This window comes from Tursiops truncatus, chromosome 8 (assembly GCF_011762595.2).
Source record: "Tursiops truncatus isolate mTurTru1 chromosome 8, mTurTru1.mat.Y, whole genome shotgun sequence".
NCBI classification, from domain to species: Eukaryota; Metazoa; Chordata; class Mammalia; order Artiodactyla; family Delphinidae; genus Tursiops; species Tursiops truncatus.
In genome coordinates this window covers 31102563-31120986 of record NC_047041.1, presented here as the reverse complement: position 1 = coordinate 31120986, position 18424 = coordinate 31102563, and the positions used below count along the sequence as shown (strand labels likewise).

The following is an 18424-nucleotide window of genomic DNA, read 5'->3' as shown; positions in this document are numbered from 1 at the left end:
TCAAATGGCTATGGTATTTGTAGTCCATTGAATACATTTAAAAGACTGCTGATCAATATTATTCTAAAACATCTATGTCTACATTTTGTAGTTCCTTAGCAACTACAGCAACTTTTTTGTTTTAATCTTAAGTTAAAAATATGCAGAGGAATATAGTTTTTCAAAATTATTTTGGTAGGTACATGATCATAAGTATATAAGGATCACAAAATTTCTTCCACCATCTCAAGGGTGAGTTGAAAATGGCTTATAAAGTTTTGAACTAAGCAGGCTCAAAAATGAATTGAAATCTCCACATAAGTAAACTTAATCTTTTTGATGTATTTCCAATTGGAACTCTAACTGCTATGGGCAGCCAAATCCCCCTAATCCAGAAGATACCCCAGCTCATCCTGACTGTACTGCGTTCTTGTTTCCATAGGATGTTGAAGTACTGAGTAATATTATGGGTTCTGCCTTTAGTGCTTGATATCTTTGATTTACTGGAAGGCAGGAAAATCAGATGAGCTCTCCCAAGCCATCTGTTACCCTGGCATGCACTGTCTTTAGATAATTGTGCTTAAATTTACTGCTTAGGCAAGAAATGTTGAGGAAAGTATGGCAGTGCAGTTAGACTCTGACTTCAGGTTTCTATGAGACTGTCATGGTAATTTAGACATCTCCCTTGTGAGACAAAAGACTAAAAGGCGGAATTTGTTTTATAGCCAACTCCACCCTAGTTATAAAAAAAACCAACGAACCAAAAAAAAAAAAAAAGATTCAATATAGCAAACTAAGATGGTAATCTCAATCTTTTAAAACACTAAAAATAAACTGAAAAGGAGAATCTTGTGATTTTTTTTTTACAAACCCCTACATTTCCGTTCATGCTTTACAATTATAACAGAATTAGAACAAAAAGTAAAACTTATCAGAAAGAGTTCATAAAGTTTCGCGGTTTTTTTTTTATTATGTGGGAGATGGACCTTTTCCAGTCAGGCTGACCAATGCTCATCTTCCCCCTTACAGATTATCAAGATTTCCTCTGACCCACGAACAAAGAAGCAAAGGTATTTCAGTAAATGCCACGCCGATACGCCCCGGTTAAGAAACAGTCACGCTTTTCGGGTCATGGAAATCCCCGAGTGGGTCTGCCAGGCCACTGATTAAGGGGAAGTGTGTGTGGTTATTACCGCTGGAGTTCCCCTAAATCTTCAGAGGAAAGCACCAGCGAACAAGCAAACCGCTGGGAGGAGTGCGGGACAAATGGAGTGGGGTGGGGGTGGGGAAGGGGAGGAGCGGGGGTGGGGGGAGACGTTTAAAAGGCAGCGTGAGACTCCAACCCGCACCGAACAGCGGGCCGACGGCTGTCACCCGCCAAGACTCGGCCGGCACAACCCGACTGCCGCGCACCTGCCGGGGTCGGCAGGCCGGCCGGTAGAGCTGAGGTGAGTGAGCGAGCGTGCGCGTGCGCGCGACCGTTTGTGTCTGTGCGCGTGTCCGTGTGCGCGCGACCCCCAACGTCTCCGCACTGCGTCCCGCGTGGGCGGGGGCCACGGCTGCCGCTCGTCTAGGGGCGCACGGTAATCAGACCTGCTGCAGGGCCCAGAGGTCGGCTCCAGGCCGGCTCTCGAGCCGACCAGGGACGGCAAGAGAGTGGGAGCCCGGGCGGCCCTTCCCGGCGGGGCCGTGCTGGTCCGGCCGGTCTTCGCCGCCGCCCAGACTTGCCCTCCAGCCCGTGGGGCCTCCGGGTCCGGCGCTGCCTCGCTGACACTCACTTTCCGTCCGCCTTCCTGCCGGGTGTGCAGTTCCTGTTTTTCTTTTGCAGTGAGTCAGTGGAATGGGGAAGCTTTGACAGTTTGTTTAACTCGATTGCCAAGAGATATAACCGGGCCTTAGACGGTGCCAGATGAGCTTCAGCACAGAGCCTAAAGCAGAGCTTGGGCATAGAAAGGACTCAGTAAAATCTTTTTTTAATGGACAGACGGAGGAGTGTTCCCAAGTGGTGGCAGAAAAAGCAGATTTTTGGTGGTTTTCCTGGTGATCAGCATGGAAACCCTGTAGTGCTCTTAATCTAGTTAGTAAAGTGCCGGAGGTATTTATCCGATCCTAAACTAACAGTAATGTTAACTTTGTTTGCCATTATTTGTTGCTAACATTAGGTGTTTCTAATATCCACTGTATTCAACGACTCCCTTAGAAGACTTTACATGTGTTTTCAGGTTTAATTCTCACAGTCCTAAGAAGCACTTGCCCAGGATCACACCCCTGGTATGCGGAGACTGAATGATATTGGAAACTCGAGATGTCTGACTCCAAAGCCTGGTATTAAACCATCACTGAGCAGACTTTGTAGTCATTAATGTAAAATTGATATCCTTAATACCATGCAAATGAGGGCGCTGTGGTCCTGGGGGGCTCAGTCAAGTTAGTGAAATTCACTTCTCAGCAAAAAGTCTTAAGTGTCTACAATATATGCCAGGCTGAATGGATGGTGGGAGTGGGAGGGCTGGTACAGAGCTGAAACAGTTATGCTGTGAAGGAGCTCACAGACTAGGGGGAGGCAGAGAGAAAAGGCACACTTAAACTCCAGTGTCTGAGACATGGATGTGCTAAGTGCCCAAGAGGATAGACACACCCAACATCGCTGGCATCAGGGAGGTTGCCCACTGGAAATGATGGAGTAGGAAGTGATGAGGTTGGGGACTTGAGCCAATCTGAGAAGGAGCCACAAGAAAGGAAAGAGGAATCCCAAGAGAGTGGTATCAGAAGCCAAGGGACTAGAATATTTCATAGAGGAAGTGGACCCCAGTGTCAGGTGTGAAAAATTCCACTGGTTTTGGGAAAGAAAAGATTGGTGTTACTCATACTGAGAGTGGTTTTCCACAGACACAGAAAACAAACGTGGTTACCAAAGGGAAGGGCAGGGGATGGATAAATTAGGAGGATGGGATTGACATATACACACTACTATATATAAAATAGATAACCAACAAGGACCTACTGTGCAGCATAGGAACTATACTCACTATTTTGTAATAACCTATAAGGGAAAAGAATCTGAAAAAGAATATATATATATATATATATATATATATATATATATATATATATATATAAAATTGAATCATTGTGCTGTACACCTGAAGCTAACACATTGTAAATCAACTATACTTCAAATAAATAAAAGAAAAAGAGAGTGGTTTTAAGTGGTGCCGGCTAAAGCCGGTTGTATTGGGAGACCTTCACCATAGACAGTTGTTCATTTCATTTGGCTGTGAAGCGAAGGTGAGATACAGGGTAGTTGCTAGAGTGAAAAGTAGGGTTGAAAGAGGGTTTTTTGGTTTTGTTTTCATTTGAAAGCTGAGACAGAATTAAGCATGCTTGTTATATTGAAGGAAAAGACCCAGTAGAGAGAGTAGAAGAAATGAGGAGGATGGGGTTAAGAGCAAGGTTTCTGAGGCCAGTGGGGGAGGATGGGATTCTTTTAAGTGAGGCAGTAAGTGGGTTGTGAGCAAAAAGGGCATGGATTTGAGAATGTGAAAGGATTACTACTCAATGATGTCTCTTTGAGAAATCGAAGTCAAAACAATCTACTGAAAGTGAGATGAGGAGTTGTGGAGGAGAAATTTGAGGAAGGTATTGAAGGTTTAGAAGAGTTGCATGGGCCAGTGGGCTAGGCTTAAGAAGAATTGATGAGAGATAGTGAAGGGCCAGCCAAGGTGAAGCCTGACGTCATGCTGGTTTCTGTCTACAAGGTTGTAGATCTTCCCCAGCAGCATTTAGAATTCTAGGTGTTGCATATATATGGAATTTAAGAAAAAAAATGTCATGAAGAACCTAGGGGTAAGACAGGAATAAAGACGCAGACCTACTGGAGAACGGACTTGAGGATATGGGGAGGGGGAAGGGTGAGCTGTGACAGGGCGAGAGAGCGTCATGGACATATACACACTAACAAACGTAAGGTAGATAGCTAGTGGGAAGCAGCCGCATGGCACAGGGATATTGGCTCTGTGCTTTGTGACAGCCTGGAGGGGTGGGATAGGGAGGGTGGGAGGGAGGGAGACGCAAGAGGGAAGACATATGGGAGCATAGGTATATGTATAACTGATTCACTTTGTTATAAAGCAGAAACTAACACACCATTGTAAAGCAATTATACCCCAATAAAGATGTAAAAAGAATTCTAGGTGTTGGAAATGGATAGGACAGAGGTTGAATGGATCCAGGGTTGGCATCTTGGCATATTTTTGTATACTTATTGTATAACTGTTGCCTAAATGTCCACAGACATGCCTTGTTTCCACATCAAAGCTTCTTTAGGGCAAGATCTGTGTAAGGGGTTTGAAATCTTAACTGCATAGGGGCCAGGCAGGTGATATAAATGAACAAAACTAGGGGTGTCTTTTTTAAACAAAAGCACACTTTGCTTACATATTTAACATGTAGGAATAGTCTTCCTTTCCACAAAGAAATATGTTACTCTCATTTTTCTCAAAAAATGTCCCTCTTTGTCTACCTTTCATTTTTGTTACTTTTGATAGACACAGGTATTAGAACAATTCCACTTTCTTCATAATTCTACTGTGAGAAAAACAACAGTGCCAGCTCAGTGACAAAAAGCAACTGACAGTCTCCGTATCAGAGTGCCAAAGGGGAGAGCGTGTGCCTTCCCTAAAGGGTGCAGCCGCTGCTCGGCACTAGCTGATTCTTGCCATGCAGGAATAAATGCCCAGTGTAGCCAGGTCTTCTGATTTTTCAGGATAAGGTTGGGATCTAGAATGTCCTGGGAAATTTCTTACTTTTTTTTTTTTTTGGCCCCTCCATGTGTGGCATGTGGGATCTTAGTTCACTGTCCAGGGATTGAACCCGCGTCCCCTGCAGTAGAAGCACGGAGTCTTAACCACTGGACCACTAGGGAAGTCCAGAAATCTTACTTTTATTTTATTTATTACTTTTTTTTTTACAGAAATCCTTTTAAAATTTTTTTATTTATTTTATTTTAATTTATTTTTGGCCACATTGGGTCTTTGTTGCTGCGTGGGGGCTTTCTGTAGTTCCGGCGAGCGGGAGCTACTCTTTGTTGCAGTGCGCGGGCTTCTCCTTGCAGTGACTTCTCTTGTTGCGGATCACGGGCTCTAGGCGCGCGGGCTTCAGTAGTTGTGGCACATGGGCTCAGTAGTTGTGGCTCGCGAGCTCTAGAGCACAGGCTCAGTAGTTGTGGCGCACAGGCTTAGTTGCTCCACGGCATGTGGGACCTTCCTGGACCAGGGCTCAAACCCGTGTCCCCTGCATTGACAGGCGGATTCTTAACCACTGAGCCACCAGGGAAGCCCAGATATCTCTTACTTTTAAAAAATGTTGGTAATTAACTAAAACATTTAAACGTACTGTGGTATTTTTCTAAGAAAAATCTTACTTGGAAAACTGGTGAAATTCAAATAAGGCATATAGATTAACAGCATTGTATCAGTGTTACTTTCCTGGTTTCTATGGTTATACGAGGATATGTAAATGCAGGATATGTGAGAACTCTTATTTTTATGTTTTCTCTATGTATAAATTAATTGCAAAATAAAAGGTTAAAAGAATTAGTGAAATGCTGGAGTCCAATTCTGTGCAAGCCAAACATAATACCTCTGCTGGCCACCAATTTGAGCCTTCTGGTTTTCATCTGGGATTTCTTGGCCTCTGCAGTACCTAATACTACAGCACCTTGTATGTCACAGACATTCAGTAAATACTAGTGCTCTGCTTTGGAAAAAATGTTTAAAAAGAGATCATGGTGTTACATCTATGAATTATTTGACTTTTAATATTGTCTTTTTTTTTTTTTTAACAGGTTTTACAAAAGAGACGAACTGTTCTACTTCTAGGTTTATTCCAGTTTTTTCTATAAATCAAAACATCTCAAAATGGAGGCCTAAAACTCTTAAAAGGGACTTAGTCTAATCTCCGGGAGGTAGTTTTGTGCATGAATAAACAAAGTAGTTAACAGGAGTTTTTGGTATCGAAAGAATGTTAATTTTAAAAATATGATTTGATTATAAGAGGTATAACTATAAAGTAATAATAAGTTTGATTCTGATGTTGATTTGTGGATATAAAGAAATGATTGTAGCTGGGACATATTGTTGAACTACTTTTCTCAAAGTTGGCCAGGCAGTCTCCCACTGGCTGCTGTGTAGAATAGAAAAAAGTACCTGTGTTTGGTAAAGATTTTAAAATGAGTGACAGTTATCTAGAACAAAGAGTTAATATTCAACCCTCTGCTAAATTAGAGAAACATGCATATAAAATCTTTGGCATGTTAAAAGATTTCTGCAATGACAAAGAAATGTCAAGAATAAAACTTTTTGATAGGTGCAACAAATTTAGAGCAAGTATGAAAGATAAACGTGATGATTGGTAAAGAAATTAACCATTTGTAAGACTGTTGATATTTTGAAAGTCAAAACTTTAGTTTGTTCAAATGGGCTGTTATTTCTGAGAAAAATTAGAATGACAATGATGACTGGATGGTTACATTTTGGTAAATGAACAAACTTATTCCAAAAGAAAATTCACACAGAGACAGTAGTAATACCAAGAATGAAAGGAATACTGAAGTCAGACATAATAATTCACCTCTGAGGGCAATTATCACTAGTATTTAGATATATTTCTTCTCCCACCTGGAAATAAAGCATTGAAGTCTGCAGTAAAAAGCCCCAACATATGTGGGACCCAGGAAGCATGCTTGCAAAACACTTCTAGAAAAAAAAACCATGTTGACTTGTTTATTGGTTATTACTGACATTATTGACACAGAACCTACTGACTAATAGCTACTTATAATTGAGAAATTCTGAATTTTGAGATCTCTGCTGTTCAAAAGAAGTAGATTGTGACAAAATAAATTTATTTTTGTCATAATAAATTCTGGTTCAAGGTATGCTATCTGTGAAATAATTTCTGACCAAAGCCAGATTTTTTTATCCATCTTTTTTTTTTTGATTATTTATCTTAGCTTGCAGACTCAGCACTCTGACTGTTGACTGTTTTTAAAAGTAAATCCATTATCAGGAGATTTGATTTTGGTTCTCAACAGCATGAAGCTGAGTCTAAAAGACCAAGTGAGCAAATGTATTCATCTCTGATAATTTATTTGAAATGCAATGTTTAATTTGCTAAGATCTAGTGGTATTGCTATGACTAAGCAATCAGGTACCTATCTATGGGAAGTAATTATTATTTAATAAATCTTGAAACCAGGTCTTGAGATGTAGGAACCAATTCTGTTATTACTTAAGCTCTTTATTTGGAAGAAAATTTTGAATTGTTTTGTTCTCCCTAATAAAATGGTTGCAGGAAGAAAAATTAATTTGAGCAAGATTTTGGATAGACTGTATTTCATTGAATCTAAGATGTCATCATTTGTAAAGCACACCATTATTTTACGTACCTCTAAGAAATAAAAATGCTGTTAATTAAAATGTGACATGCCATTCATTAATTGTAAGATACCTCTCCATAGCAGAGATATTAAAACATGCATCTTAGAATCAGTGAAATATGATAGTCCATTCTTTTCCTCTTTCGAGGTAGGTCTTATGCTTTTTTTTTCTTCTGGCTACAAAATTTCACAATTTAAAAACAAAATAAACATACTTTGAATATTTTTGTGTGTATAGAACGCTTACACAGCATAGCTTTCTGCCAAAACAAACTAGCTATGTGAGACATTTTATCTTCAGGCTGACTGGATGTCACTGAAGCATACTAGTAGAGAGGGTGACCTACCTGTGGAGATATCTGACACTAAATGGCATCTTGATGACCTAAAGCACTCTACACTTTTATGAAGGGTTTTAATTTTCATCACAAGGTACTGTGTAGCATCATGTTTACATTGTATGCAAGAGTATACAGAGGTGCAGGTACATAATTGGCCCTTAAACTGTATCAATATAGGATTTAGAATCTTGCCATGCTATAACCCTAAATGCATAGAAGAAAAAAGAATGAAAGATTTCCTGTTCTAAGTGTTCAGTCTAGTACTAAAATTAATAAAAATCAAAACCCATGCACAAAACTACCTCCCCAGAGAAAGGCTAGTCCCTTTTCCTCCCCATCCATTTCATTATGAACATAGTAGAAAATAGCGTATTCTTATCAAATTTGATGAAAAGTGCCAACATATTTGAATTGAAGTATGACTTTTCGTGTGAGCTGTACCGAATGTCTACCTATTCGGCTTTCCCCGCCGGTGTTCCTGTCTCAGAAAGGAGTCTTGCTCGTGCTGGTTTTTATTATACTGGTGTGAATGACAAGGTCAAATGCTTCTGTTGCGGACTGATGCTGGATAACTGGAAACAAGGAGATAATCCTATTGAAAAGCATAAAAAGTTGTATCCTAGCTGTAGCTTTGTTCAGAATCTAAATTCAGTTAACATCTCGGGAGCCACTTCTCAGCCTACTTTTCCTTCTTCAGTAACAAATTCCACGCACTCATTACTTCCAAGTTTGGAAAACAGTGGCTGTTTCAGTGGCTCTTATTCAAGCTTTCCATCAAATCTTTTAAACTCTGGACCAAATCAAGATTTTTCTGCCTTGAGGATAAGTCCCTACCGTTGTGCAATGAATACCGAAAAAGCCAGATTACTTACTTTCCAGATGTGGCCATTGACTTTTCTGTCACCAACGGATCTGGCAAAAGCAGGCTTTTACTACATAGGACCTGGAGATAGAGTGGCCTGCTTTGCCTGTGGTGGAAAATTGAGCAACTGGGAACCAAAGGATGATGCTATGTCAGAACACCTGAGACATTTCCCCAACTGCCCATTTTTAGGAAGTCAGCTTCAAGGCACTTCAAGATACACTGTTTCTAATCTGAGCATGCAGACATATGCAGCCCGCTTCAAAACATTCTGTAACTGGCCCTCTAGTGTTCCAGTTCATCCTGAGCAGCTTGCAAGTGCAGGTTTTTATTATATGGGTAAGAAACTTAATCTGATAATAAAAAACAAATATTCAACATGTGTTATCTCATACATTTTAGTGGTCAAATTATATGTATTCATAAGTTTTGGTCCAAAATTAATTTTAGGTCACAGTGATGATGTGAAATGCTTTTGCTGTGATGGTGGGCTGAGGTGTTGGGAATCTGGAGATGATCCATGGGTGGAACATGCCAAGTGGTTTCCAAGGTAATTATTGTGAAATTTTCTTTGCAAATGTGTGTGATTATTGTGAGAGGAGTTATATGTGTTTACCTTACAATCAACTGTTGCTTTATTCTGTCTTTGTTTCAAAAATACATTTATGAATAAATTTAGGAGGGATTACGTAGAAAAATAATTACTTAAAAGGTTTCGATGGAAAGTTAAGATAAAGAGGAAATAATTTAGGGTTTCTTTGTGTGTGTAATTAATATATATACATGTATATTAAAATAACATATGCTCATTATAAAACCAAAGTTACACATTGTAGGAAAGTAGGAAAGTACAGAGACAAAAAAAAATTTAAATGTCCAGAAACCTCACCACCTAAAGTTGACCACAGTCACCATTTTAGTGAACATCCCTCCAGAGACATCTCTTTATGCATATGTACATATATACATAAATGTATACAATTTTACATGAATTAGATATATTTACTGTTTTGAAACTTTTTTCAGTCAACATGTTTTGAACATATTTCCATTTATTCAACACTCAATAATATTAACTGATTACCTATTATCAAGCACTATTGTAGATGCTTAATATACTCAGTTGAACAAAACCAAGACTCCTGGTCTCATATGCTAGACTTACAGCAGGAGAGGACAGACAATGAATAAAAACTTAATAAATAAGTTATATAGCATGTTGGAAGATAATAAGTGCTATGGATAAAAAGAAAAAAGGGAGCTTGGGTAAGGGAGATCAGAGGCACCAGACTGGTTACAATATTAAGTAGGGTCATCAGAGTAAATATAGACCCATCTCATCTGTTTTGATCACTACATAGCATTTTGTTGTCATGTCTTACACTTTTGATTATTCTATACTTGTTTACACTCTCCCTTTTTTACTAAAATCAGGTAGCCTATAATTTTTCATGGTCAACACTTTAGTATCCTAACATTTGCATTATATAATTTTTTATATGATACTATGTCTTCATTTATAGCAACTTTGCACTCCCCAAATATTTCAAATTTCAAAAATTATGAAGATTAAAAAGAACACCTTACATAGACATTTTTAAAAAGTGCTGCTAGCTTTCTATTGTGGTAATTTTGTGAATATATAAAAAGAACAGTAAATTTGCTTTGGTAGTGTCATGAATTCATTTTGTACTTAAATTTGACCATGGATATATAGTATCTAGAAACTACCAAACTTGTGAATGTCTGACTTCTTAGAAAATGTGTTAAGCTTCCTCATTCTTTCTATGTATATTTTCAGCTTTTAAACATACAAAGCTTATGTATGAACAGTATCATTTATTAGGGAACTTTCTACCTGTCTCCTTGGCTCATGAATGTTCAGAATGTTTTTAGGAATCTTAGAATAGTTGAAGAGAGCAGCAAGAACCTTGGGGTGGAGACAGCCTTACTTATCTCAGTAGACTGAGAGCCTCACAATCCTTATCCACATCAGCCTTGGCCGGGTACCAGTTACAGCCTTCCTCTTGCTTATATCATCTTACCTTTGAGTGCAGTATCTCTTATCACTTCCTATCTGCTAAATGAATAGTCAAGTGGTTATAATTATGTTTATGTTCACTTGAAAGATTTAGCAGTCTACAAATGACCAGATTAAAATAACCCCCCAGATTTAATTTTCCTTACATTTTAGGTGTGAGTACTTGATACGAATTAAAGGACAAGAATTCATCAGTCGAGTTCAAGCCAGTTACCCTCATCTACTTGAACAGGTAGGGACAGTTTTTTTGTTTTTTAAATCATTCATTAAATTGATTTTCTGATAAATTATTTTCTGATAATTACAGAGAGTAGTATTTTAGTGAAAAGACAAGTCAATTTAAAAATACATTTTCTTTTTTCAACACCCAGCATGATCTTAGAGAGTGCTATTCTTTGGATAACAGCAGATCCATAATTAGAAACCTTCTGAAAAATAATATTTAAGTTATGTTTCTGAGTATTTCTCCAACAAAGTTGCAATAAATTAAATTATTTGAGGAAAAAATTGACTGGATAGTAGCATTTAATAATTTTACTATATAAATTTTTCTTAAAAGGATTTGAGGAAGATAATTGTATTGCTCTTTCTAATCTTCCCAGAAAAGCAAGTAAGAACTTAGAGAATAGTTTGAGGGTCAAACACTTCCTAGCCACAGTCAATGGAAATAAAGGGTCCAGCTTATCCCAAAGGAACACCCAGAAAATGGAAGATCTTTGGGATGATAGGCAAACAGTGATTGTCTTACAGGTCACTGAAAAGGTGTAGCCCTTTTCCTGCCTTAATGAAAATGGATTTTATTTGTTAATACACACATACACACGCACACACGAAGAAACTCTATTAGTTTATGGCCTACAGAATTGCTGTTGAATGTAAATGAAATTTTGCTTTTGACATAAAAAATTATGTTGCCAGTAAACAAGTTAGTTTGCAATAAATTGAATAAATTAGGTCTCTTGATTAATTTTTATTGCAATGAACAAGATAAGATTTACATTTTAATTTATATACATTTTTTTAGCTGTTATCTACTTCAGACAATCCAGAAGATGAAAATGCAGAGTCACCAAGTATGTATACTAATAATAATTACTGCATTTAAATGTTAGAACCATTTGATACTGTTAAGATTGAAAGTTGATAATTATAATAATATACATTTATATTATGAGTTATAATTTACAGTGAATTTTCAAATACATTATTGGTATTTTTCAAATTTTAGTGCATCTCATAATTGCCTGAGGAGCTCTAAAAAATATTACAGATTTCTAGTCTCCACTTTAACCCTACTGAATTGAATCATAGTATCTGAAGGTGGGGCTTGAGCATCTATAGTTTTAACAAGCTTCAGACATCCAGCCTAACCCTTGTTCTCAGACCAGTGTGGGAACAGGTGCACTATGACATTAGATTGCATACATATTCTTTCTATGAAATGGAGAGAGCAGAAAATAATATTCTCATTTTTCAATAGGTACTCAGAGGCTCAGAGAGGTTAAGTGACTTGTCCACCACCTTAAACTTGAAAGGTGATAGAGCCAATATTTGAACAAGCTCTTCTCCCTTATCTAGTGTTAAATTCAGTTCAATAAATATTTGTTGTGCTTCTGCTATTCTGGGGAAAGAATAGACAACAGGATAAACATAACACCTGCTCTCATGAGCTAGTGGTCTAAGGAATACAGGCAAATACACAGATAGGAGAACAGTGTGGAAAGTAAAGTGTTCTCTGAGAGCACATGCAGGACAATTAGCCCAGACTTGGAAGATCAGAAAAGGCTTTCCAGAGGAAGTATTTGTCTTAGCACAGAATCAAAGGGAAGAATAGTAGTTAACCAAATAACAACGGGAGGAAAAGAATATTCTTGGCAGAGAGAACAGCACATGAAAGATTTAAGTAACAAAAGAGAACAGGAACAGTTGAAGAACTGAACAAAATTCTGTATCGCTAGAAGTAGGATTTGCAAACAGGTAAATGAATGAAGCAGGCTAGCTTAAGAGTGGTCAGCACTGTAGGCAGAATTTGACCCAAGAGCCATCAGTTTGTGGCTTCTGGGATAGAAGGCGAATGAGTAAGTGGCAAGAGATGAGGCTGAAGGGGTAAACAGGGTCCAGATTGCATAAGATATTGTAAGGCACAGTTGAATGTTATCCTAAAAGCAAAGGAATCGTTGTTGGAATTTAAGAAGGGATGTGACACATTCAGATTTTTGTTTTTAAAAAGTCATTCTGGTTACAATGTTGAGAATGAATTAGACAGGAGCAATAGTTTAGGAGGCCATTGCAGTAATAGATATGAGTGATTACAATTGGCCTCTTTCAAAATTATGTTAAACATATTTGATTTAGAAAGCTCATTTGTTCATTCAACATGGGGAAAAAGGAATCTCAGTGCTGGTGGGGATGATCCCAACATTGTTTCTTTCTCCCACTCATATTTATGCCAGATAATGCATATTTTGAATCTGAATACAATATTCCATATTCCTATTTTAGTGACTGAACATGTATATCGTTATTTTAAATCTAAGAAAGGTAATACAAAATAGTACCTACACATTTTCTGGGCCTTATGTTTTTGATATTGTAATAACTCGCAATTTAGAAAATATACAGACTATCCCAATATGTGTTAAATTCTTTATTCCGTATAGTTATTCATTTTGGACCTGGAGAAAACCATTCAGAAGATGCAGTCATGATGAATACACCTGTTGTTAAAGCTGCTTTGGAAATGGGCTTTAGTAGAAGGCTGATAAAGCAGACAGTTCAGAGTAAAATCCTAACAACTGGAGAGAATTACAAAACTGTCAGTGATCTTGTATTAGATTTACTTAATGCAGAAGATGAAATGAGGGAAGAGGAGAAAGAAAGAGCAACTGAGGAAGAAGAATCAGGTACACATATTTACTTACAGTCTCCATTTCCATAAGGATGTCACTGCACATAAGTTATTGAAAATATAGTCAATGCAATTGGATTTTAAGTTCAACGTTCTGCATTTGAATTATGAAAACTTTCTTCACATTAAAATATATTTGAATTTCTTATTAGTAAATTGAAAATATAAGTACATATATTGAGTGAAAGCATTTCACAGGAAACCAAAAGTTTCCTGCTTTTTCTTAATTTCTATTTTTATTCTGGTTAATTGACTGTGTAATTATTCATGGCACATTTTTGATCCCAGACTAGTTGCTCACTCCTCTTTGCTATAAATTGGGGTGGGATCAGGAACAATAATTAATTTTAATATTAGTGTAACAGTGTGTCTCAGCCTGTGACTGTAAATTAATGTACAAATTATGATTACATTTCCTATTTGCCCACACAAGAACTGAATTCCCCTTTGGAGTGTCCCTGTGTTATTTAGGGGAGCTCTAAGACACTGTTTCACATTCTCCCAAGACAAGTTATCCATGCCCTTCCATGCTAGCCTTGTCTGCTCCCTGTTGCCTCTACTGTGTTGAGGCTCATCCCCTCCTCTGGATGAGCATGTTCATTCTAATCTGGTTGCTCCACTGCTATCATCACTCTGGCCTGGACAAAGAGAAATGTTGGTCTCTCCTTTGCCACTCCTTCCAAAGCATGGACCAGATCCAAGAGTCCTTTCAACACAACTGAAAACAGATTACAATTTTTAACAAGCTCTTACTGGAGATTTAGGGATAACAGAAGGACATTACATCACAGATGGCAGTTGACAGCTATAACTGTATGTGGCCTCTCTTGGTGCCCCTAAGCCCGTCCTCATGAATCTCTTGGCCCAGCTCCTGAATCATCTCTGTGTAGCTCTGGCCAGTTTTAACAAATGACTAGGAAAGTCCCAAGCGGAGCTCAGGCCCCCAAATATCCACAAAGCCCAGAATGAGAAAGGTTTGCCCCATATCCTTGTCCAAGGCCATCTGGGACCTCTTCCTTCCCAGGATGTTGACGGTGAGATTGTTCACTCCATTCCCGGAAAAATCTACCCTTGGCCAACCCAGACAAAAATATCAGATCACAGTAATACAGCATCCTCTATTTACCAAAGTGTGAATTATTCAGTTCTACATGTCACCAGTACAGCAGCAACATAGTCCAAGTTCATCTTTGCCCAGCCAAGTTCTCCTTTTCATTGTGAAGTGAAGATAGGGCTGCATGTCCTTCCTGTAGTCCTCTCAGTCTTAACCACTGGTCATCAGTGAACAACTGCTCAAAGAAGAGAACACCCATTTCCACAATTGTTTATAGACCCTATGAAGTCTAAAGTCTAAAGAAAAATACTTATTTTTCTTCCAAAAAAAAAAAATCAACAGTTTCCAGAGTTGACTCCAAGTCAACAGTATACAATAACTTGCATTGTCAAAAATATCCGTTAGCCTCTCAGCTCACTGTTATATCCATACTACCTAGCGCAGTATCTGTATATAGTCTGTGCTCAAGAAATATTTTTTTGAATGACAATGAAAATACTTAACGTTTACGTTACTGATTACTTTATAGTTTCCCAGAACAGTAGGTGAGTGATTTCTTGACAGATGTGTAAATAAAGAGGCAACTTAGAGAATATGCTTCAAAGGTTTATTCAAGTCTTTACCTCTTATAAACCGGAATACAGTCTATGACTTTGAAGTGAGACTATTTTCTGCAGCTACTAGCAATCCAGTTTTAGAAATCTTAAGAATTTCAGAGAACTTCTTACATTAGTTTAAGTAAAATGTAATTAGAAAAATTAAAAATTAAAAAATTAATATACTTTAACATCAAGTATAAATTATATTTTAATTTCCTAAAATATCACTACTTCTTAACCATAGATTACTTAACAATATGTTAAGTTCTAATTCTTCCATCCCTCTGGCTGTTAATTCTTTGTTCCTACTGCTGTTTAAGTTGCCGAGGCCTGATGGTTCATTTGTTCAACAGGTATTTGTGGAACATTGACTTTGTGCCAGACACTGTTCTAGGTCCTGATCCTTTTCTCATTTATTCTCAGAGCTTCAATTCTCTTCAAAATGTGTATCTAGAGCCTGGACTTTCTGACTAAGCACTGTTTTTTATTTCTTATTAAACAGTTCTATTTATATGTCCTATTATTTGACAAAGTCAGAGTTTCTAAAATCTAATGATCATCTCCCCTCAAATAATTCTTTAAACAGCCCAACTTCTCTTTTTATTTTATAGAAAAGCTTTATGGATCATGGTAAAACTATATGATAGTTAATTAATAAACTTGGAATCATAAGTCATATTCCAAAGAGATAATAAAATTGCAGAGTTTCAAATATAAAATATTTTACCACTAGATACAAAATCTAGATCTGGAAGAAGAATACGGAGATCCTATAGGACAGGAAGGTATTGACAAGTAGGATTTATTTTTCAAAATGCTGTTAGTGCCTTTCCCCCCTTACTATAAAACCTTGAGGTAATAGCAATATCATGTCTAATTTTGGGAAATAATAATTAATTAATAATTTCATCTTAAAATGGAATTTTAAAGAAGTTTTATGGGTGACTGATAATTTAAGAAATGTTCTGTCATTTTAATTCCCTTGATTTTGCCTTTCCCCACTTTGACTATAGTAGATTAAAATTTCAATTTTATTTGGTTCTAAGTTTTATTGGTTAAAGGATTGGCAGTATTGCAGAATGGTAGAGAGCATAGATTATGAAACCAAATTGCCTCAGTTTGACTTTTGCTAGTTGTGTGTCCTTCAGCAATTTACTTGCCTCACTGTACCTCTATTTTCTTACCTGCTAAATGAGGGTACTAGTACCTACCTCAAAGGGCTGTTGTGAAGATGAAATGAGTTAGTGCATGGAAAGTGCCTACCACAGTGCTCAGTGTTAGTTCTTATTATAAGTAGAATTACTATCAAGCACAGGGCATCAGGTACCCCCAAAGCTAGAAATCAACTTCAGTGCCAACTGATTATGAATTATGGTTGTTTTCATTCAGTTATATGTGTATATGTGGAAGGAAGTTTGTGGGCAGAGTTTGAACGTGATTGTGTTTGTGTTCTTTTCTATAAAGATGACCTATCATTAATCCGGAAGAATAGAATGGCACTTTTTCAACGTTTGACTTGTGCGCTTCCAATCCTGGATAGTCTACTAACTGCCAGAGTGATTACCGAGCAAGAATGTGATGTTATTAAACAAAAAACACAGACATCCTTACAAGCAAGAGAACTGATTGATACTATCTTAGTAAAAGGAAATTTTGCAGCCACCATATTCAAAAACTCTCTACAAGAAATTGACCCCATGTTATACCAGCATTTATTTGGTGAGTGCTGGAAAATTACTTTTGGAACTTCCTAGGTCAATTGAAAATACGCTTTTATTAATGATTTGTGATTATTGAAAATAATTCAACCTAATTTATAAACTATTAATTGTACAAAAAGATTGAAGGCTTTCATTGCCTTGACATTATGAAAATTATCTATAGTATTTGGGCAGAGTCTAAACTGTTAGTTTAAAAATATATATTCTGTGACTAAATATTGTTAACCTTATTTGTCATAGTAATGCTTTTGCTTTTTCTCCCTTAGTGCAACAAGACATAAAATACATTCCCACAGAAAATGTTTCAGGTAAAATAGTATTAATAATTTAAATAAGTAGAAAACATTGTTTTTTATTTTCTTGGCTTTTCATTGGAGGAGAAGCAGCAAATTGCCTTTTATTAAAATTTTTTTTCTCTTCTTAGATTTACCAATGGAAGAACAATTGAGGAGACTACAAGAAGAAAGAACATGTAAAGTGTGTATGGACAAAGAAGTGTCCATAGTGTTTATTCCTTGCGGTCATCTAGTAGTTTGCAAAGATTGTGCCCCTTCTCTAAGAAAATGCCCTATTTGTAGAGGTACAATCAAGGGTACAGTTCGTACGTTTCTTTCATGAAGAAGATCTAAAACTTTGTCTAAACTTTAGAATTAGTGGATTACATATATTGTAATTTTAACTTTGATACTGATTTGGTTTCTTTAAGATTTCTTATTTATTTACAACAATTTTGTTTTATATAAATATCTAAAACATAAACATACATATTTTATGTAGCATGGGAATGATAGGCTTTTGTTTTTGTGAACAAAAAACAGGAATAGCACTATAAGCACAATACTAAATGAAAATTTCAGCACTATTGAAATTGTAAGTGAAGTAAAATTTAAGATTTTGAACTGAAGTTTCATAGTTTTAAATATTTTGGAGTTGTATTCAGGATCAGGAACATGGATTCTCTTGCTTTTTCCCTCAATGTCCTATACACAGAAGGTCTTGATGTTTGTTGAATGACTTTTTTGGGACATGATGTTTTTGTAAAGAATTCTGTGAGGAACATTTTAATAAATCAATCAAAATTACGCTTGTTCTTAATACCTTCATTTCTATGATAATCGGATAGTTTACTAACTCCCAGCCTCCTTCCATACCTCCCTAAGACCTCTTGAATATTGAACTACAGTTTAGATCCCTTTCTGTAAGATGCTTCTTCATTTATACTTGTAGAGCACAGAGGTCAACCACACCTGGCTTTAATCTATAGGATTTTATAGGATGTCTGAGTCAAAATGAAATAATCTTCCCAGTAAATTTCTTTATTCATTTGTCTGTTGATTCATTCAAGGAAGTCTCATGCCTGCCCTACCCATTGGGAAAAGCCCCTAGTTTTATTCTCACCACTTTGGTATTAATTTCTGGGACTTGAAAAGTACACTGGTTAGCAGCGTTTGGAACAAACAGCTTGTTCTCGTAAATCAATT

The 18424-nt window shown here is 37.0% G+C and overlaps 1 protein-coding gene across 3 annotated transcripts; it reads left to right on the top strand.

The window, feature by feature from the left end:
- Positions 1–1292: 1292 nt before the first annotated feature.
- BIRC3 (baculoviral IAP repeat containing 3) lies at positions 1293–18025 on the top strand. 3 transcript variants are annotated; one of them, XM_019923811.3, is made up of 9 exons: positions 1293–1427; positions 5825–8959; positions 9071–9170; positions 10815–10893; positions 11686–11734; positions 13322–13564; positions 16687–16941; positions 17210–17251; positions 17368–18025. In XM_019923811.3, exons 2-9 carry the CDS (start codon positions 8107–8109, stop codon positions 17559–17561), a joined length of 1815 nt encoding a protein of 604 aa, XP_019779370.1. In that variant the 5' UTR covers positions 1293–1427; positions 5825–8106; the 3' UTR covers positions 17562–18025. The 3 variants fall into 3 exon arrangements, with proteins under 3 accessions (XP_019779370.1, XP_073664373.1, XP_019779371.1); XM_073808272.1 differs by lacking the exon at positions 1293–1427 and adding an exon at positions 1566–1806; XM_019923812.3 differs by lacking the exon at positions 1293–1427 and adding an exon at positions 2210–2304.
- The last annotated feature ends 399 nt before the right edge of the window (positions 18026–18424 follow it).

Bases quoted from the DNA above. Each gene is read 5' to 3' on its own strand.
- BIRC3 (XM_019923811.3), top strand. From the start codon at position 8,107: ATGAACATAGTAGAAAATAGCGTATTCTTATCAAATTTGATGAAAAGT. The intron at 9,171-10,814 runs GTAATTATTGTG...CTTACATTTTAG, and splicing joins CATGCCAAGTGGTTTCCAAG to GTGTGAGTACTTGATACGAA. The intron at 10,894-11,685 runs GTAGGGACAGTT...ACATTTTTTTAG, and splicing joins ACCCTCATCTACTTGAACAG to CTGTTATCTACTTCAGACAA.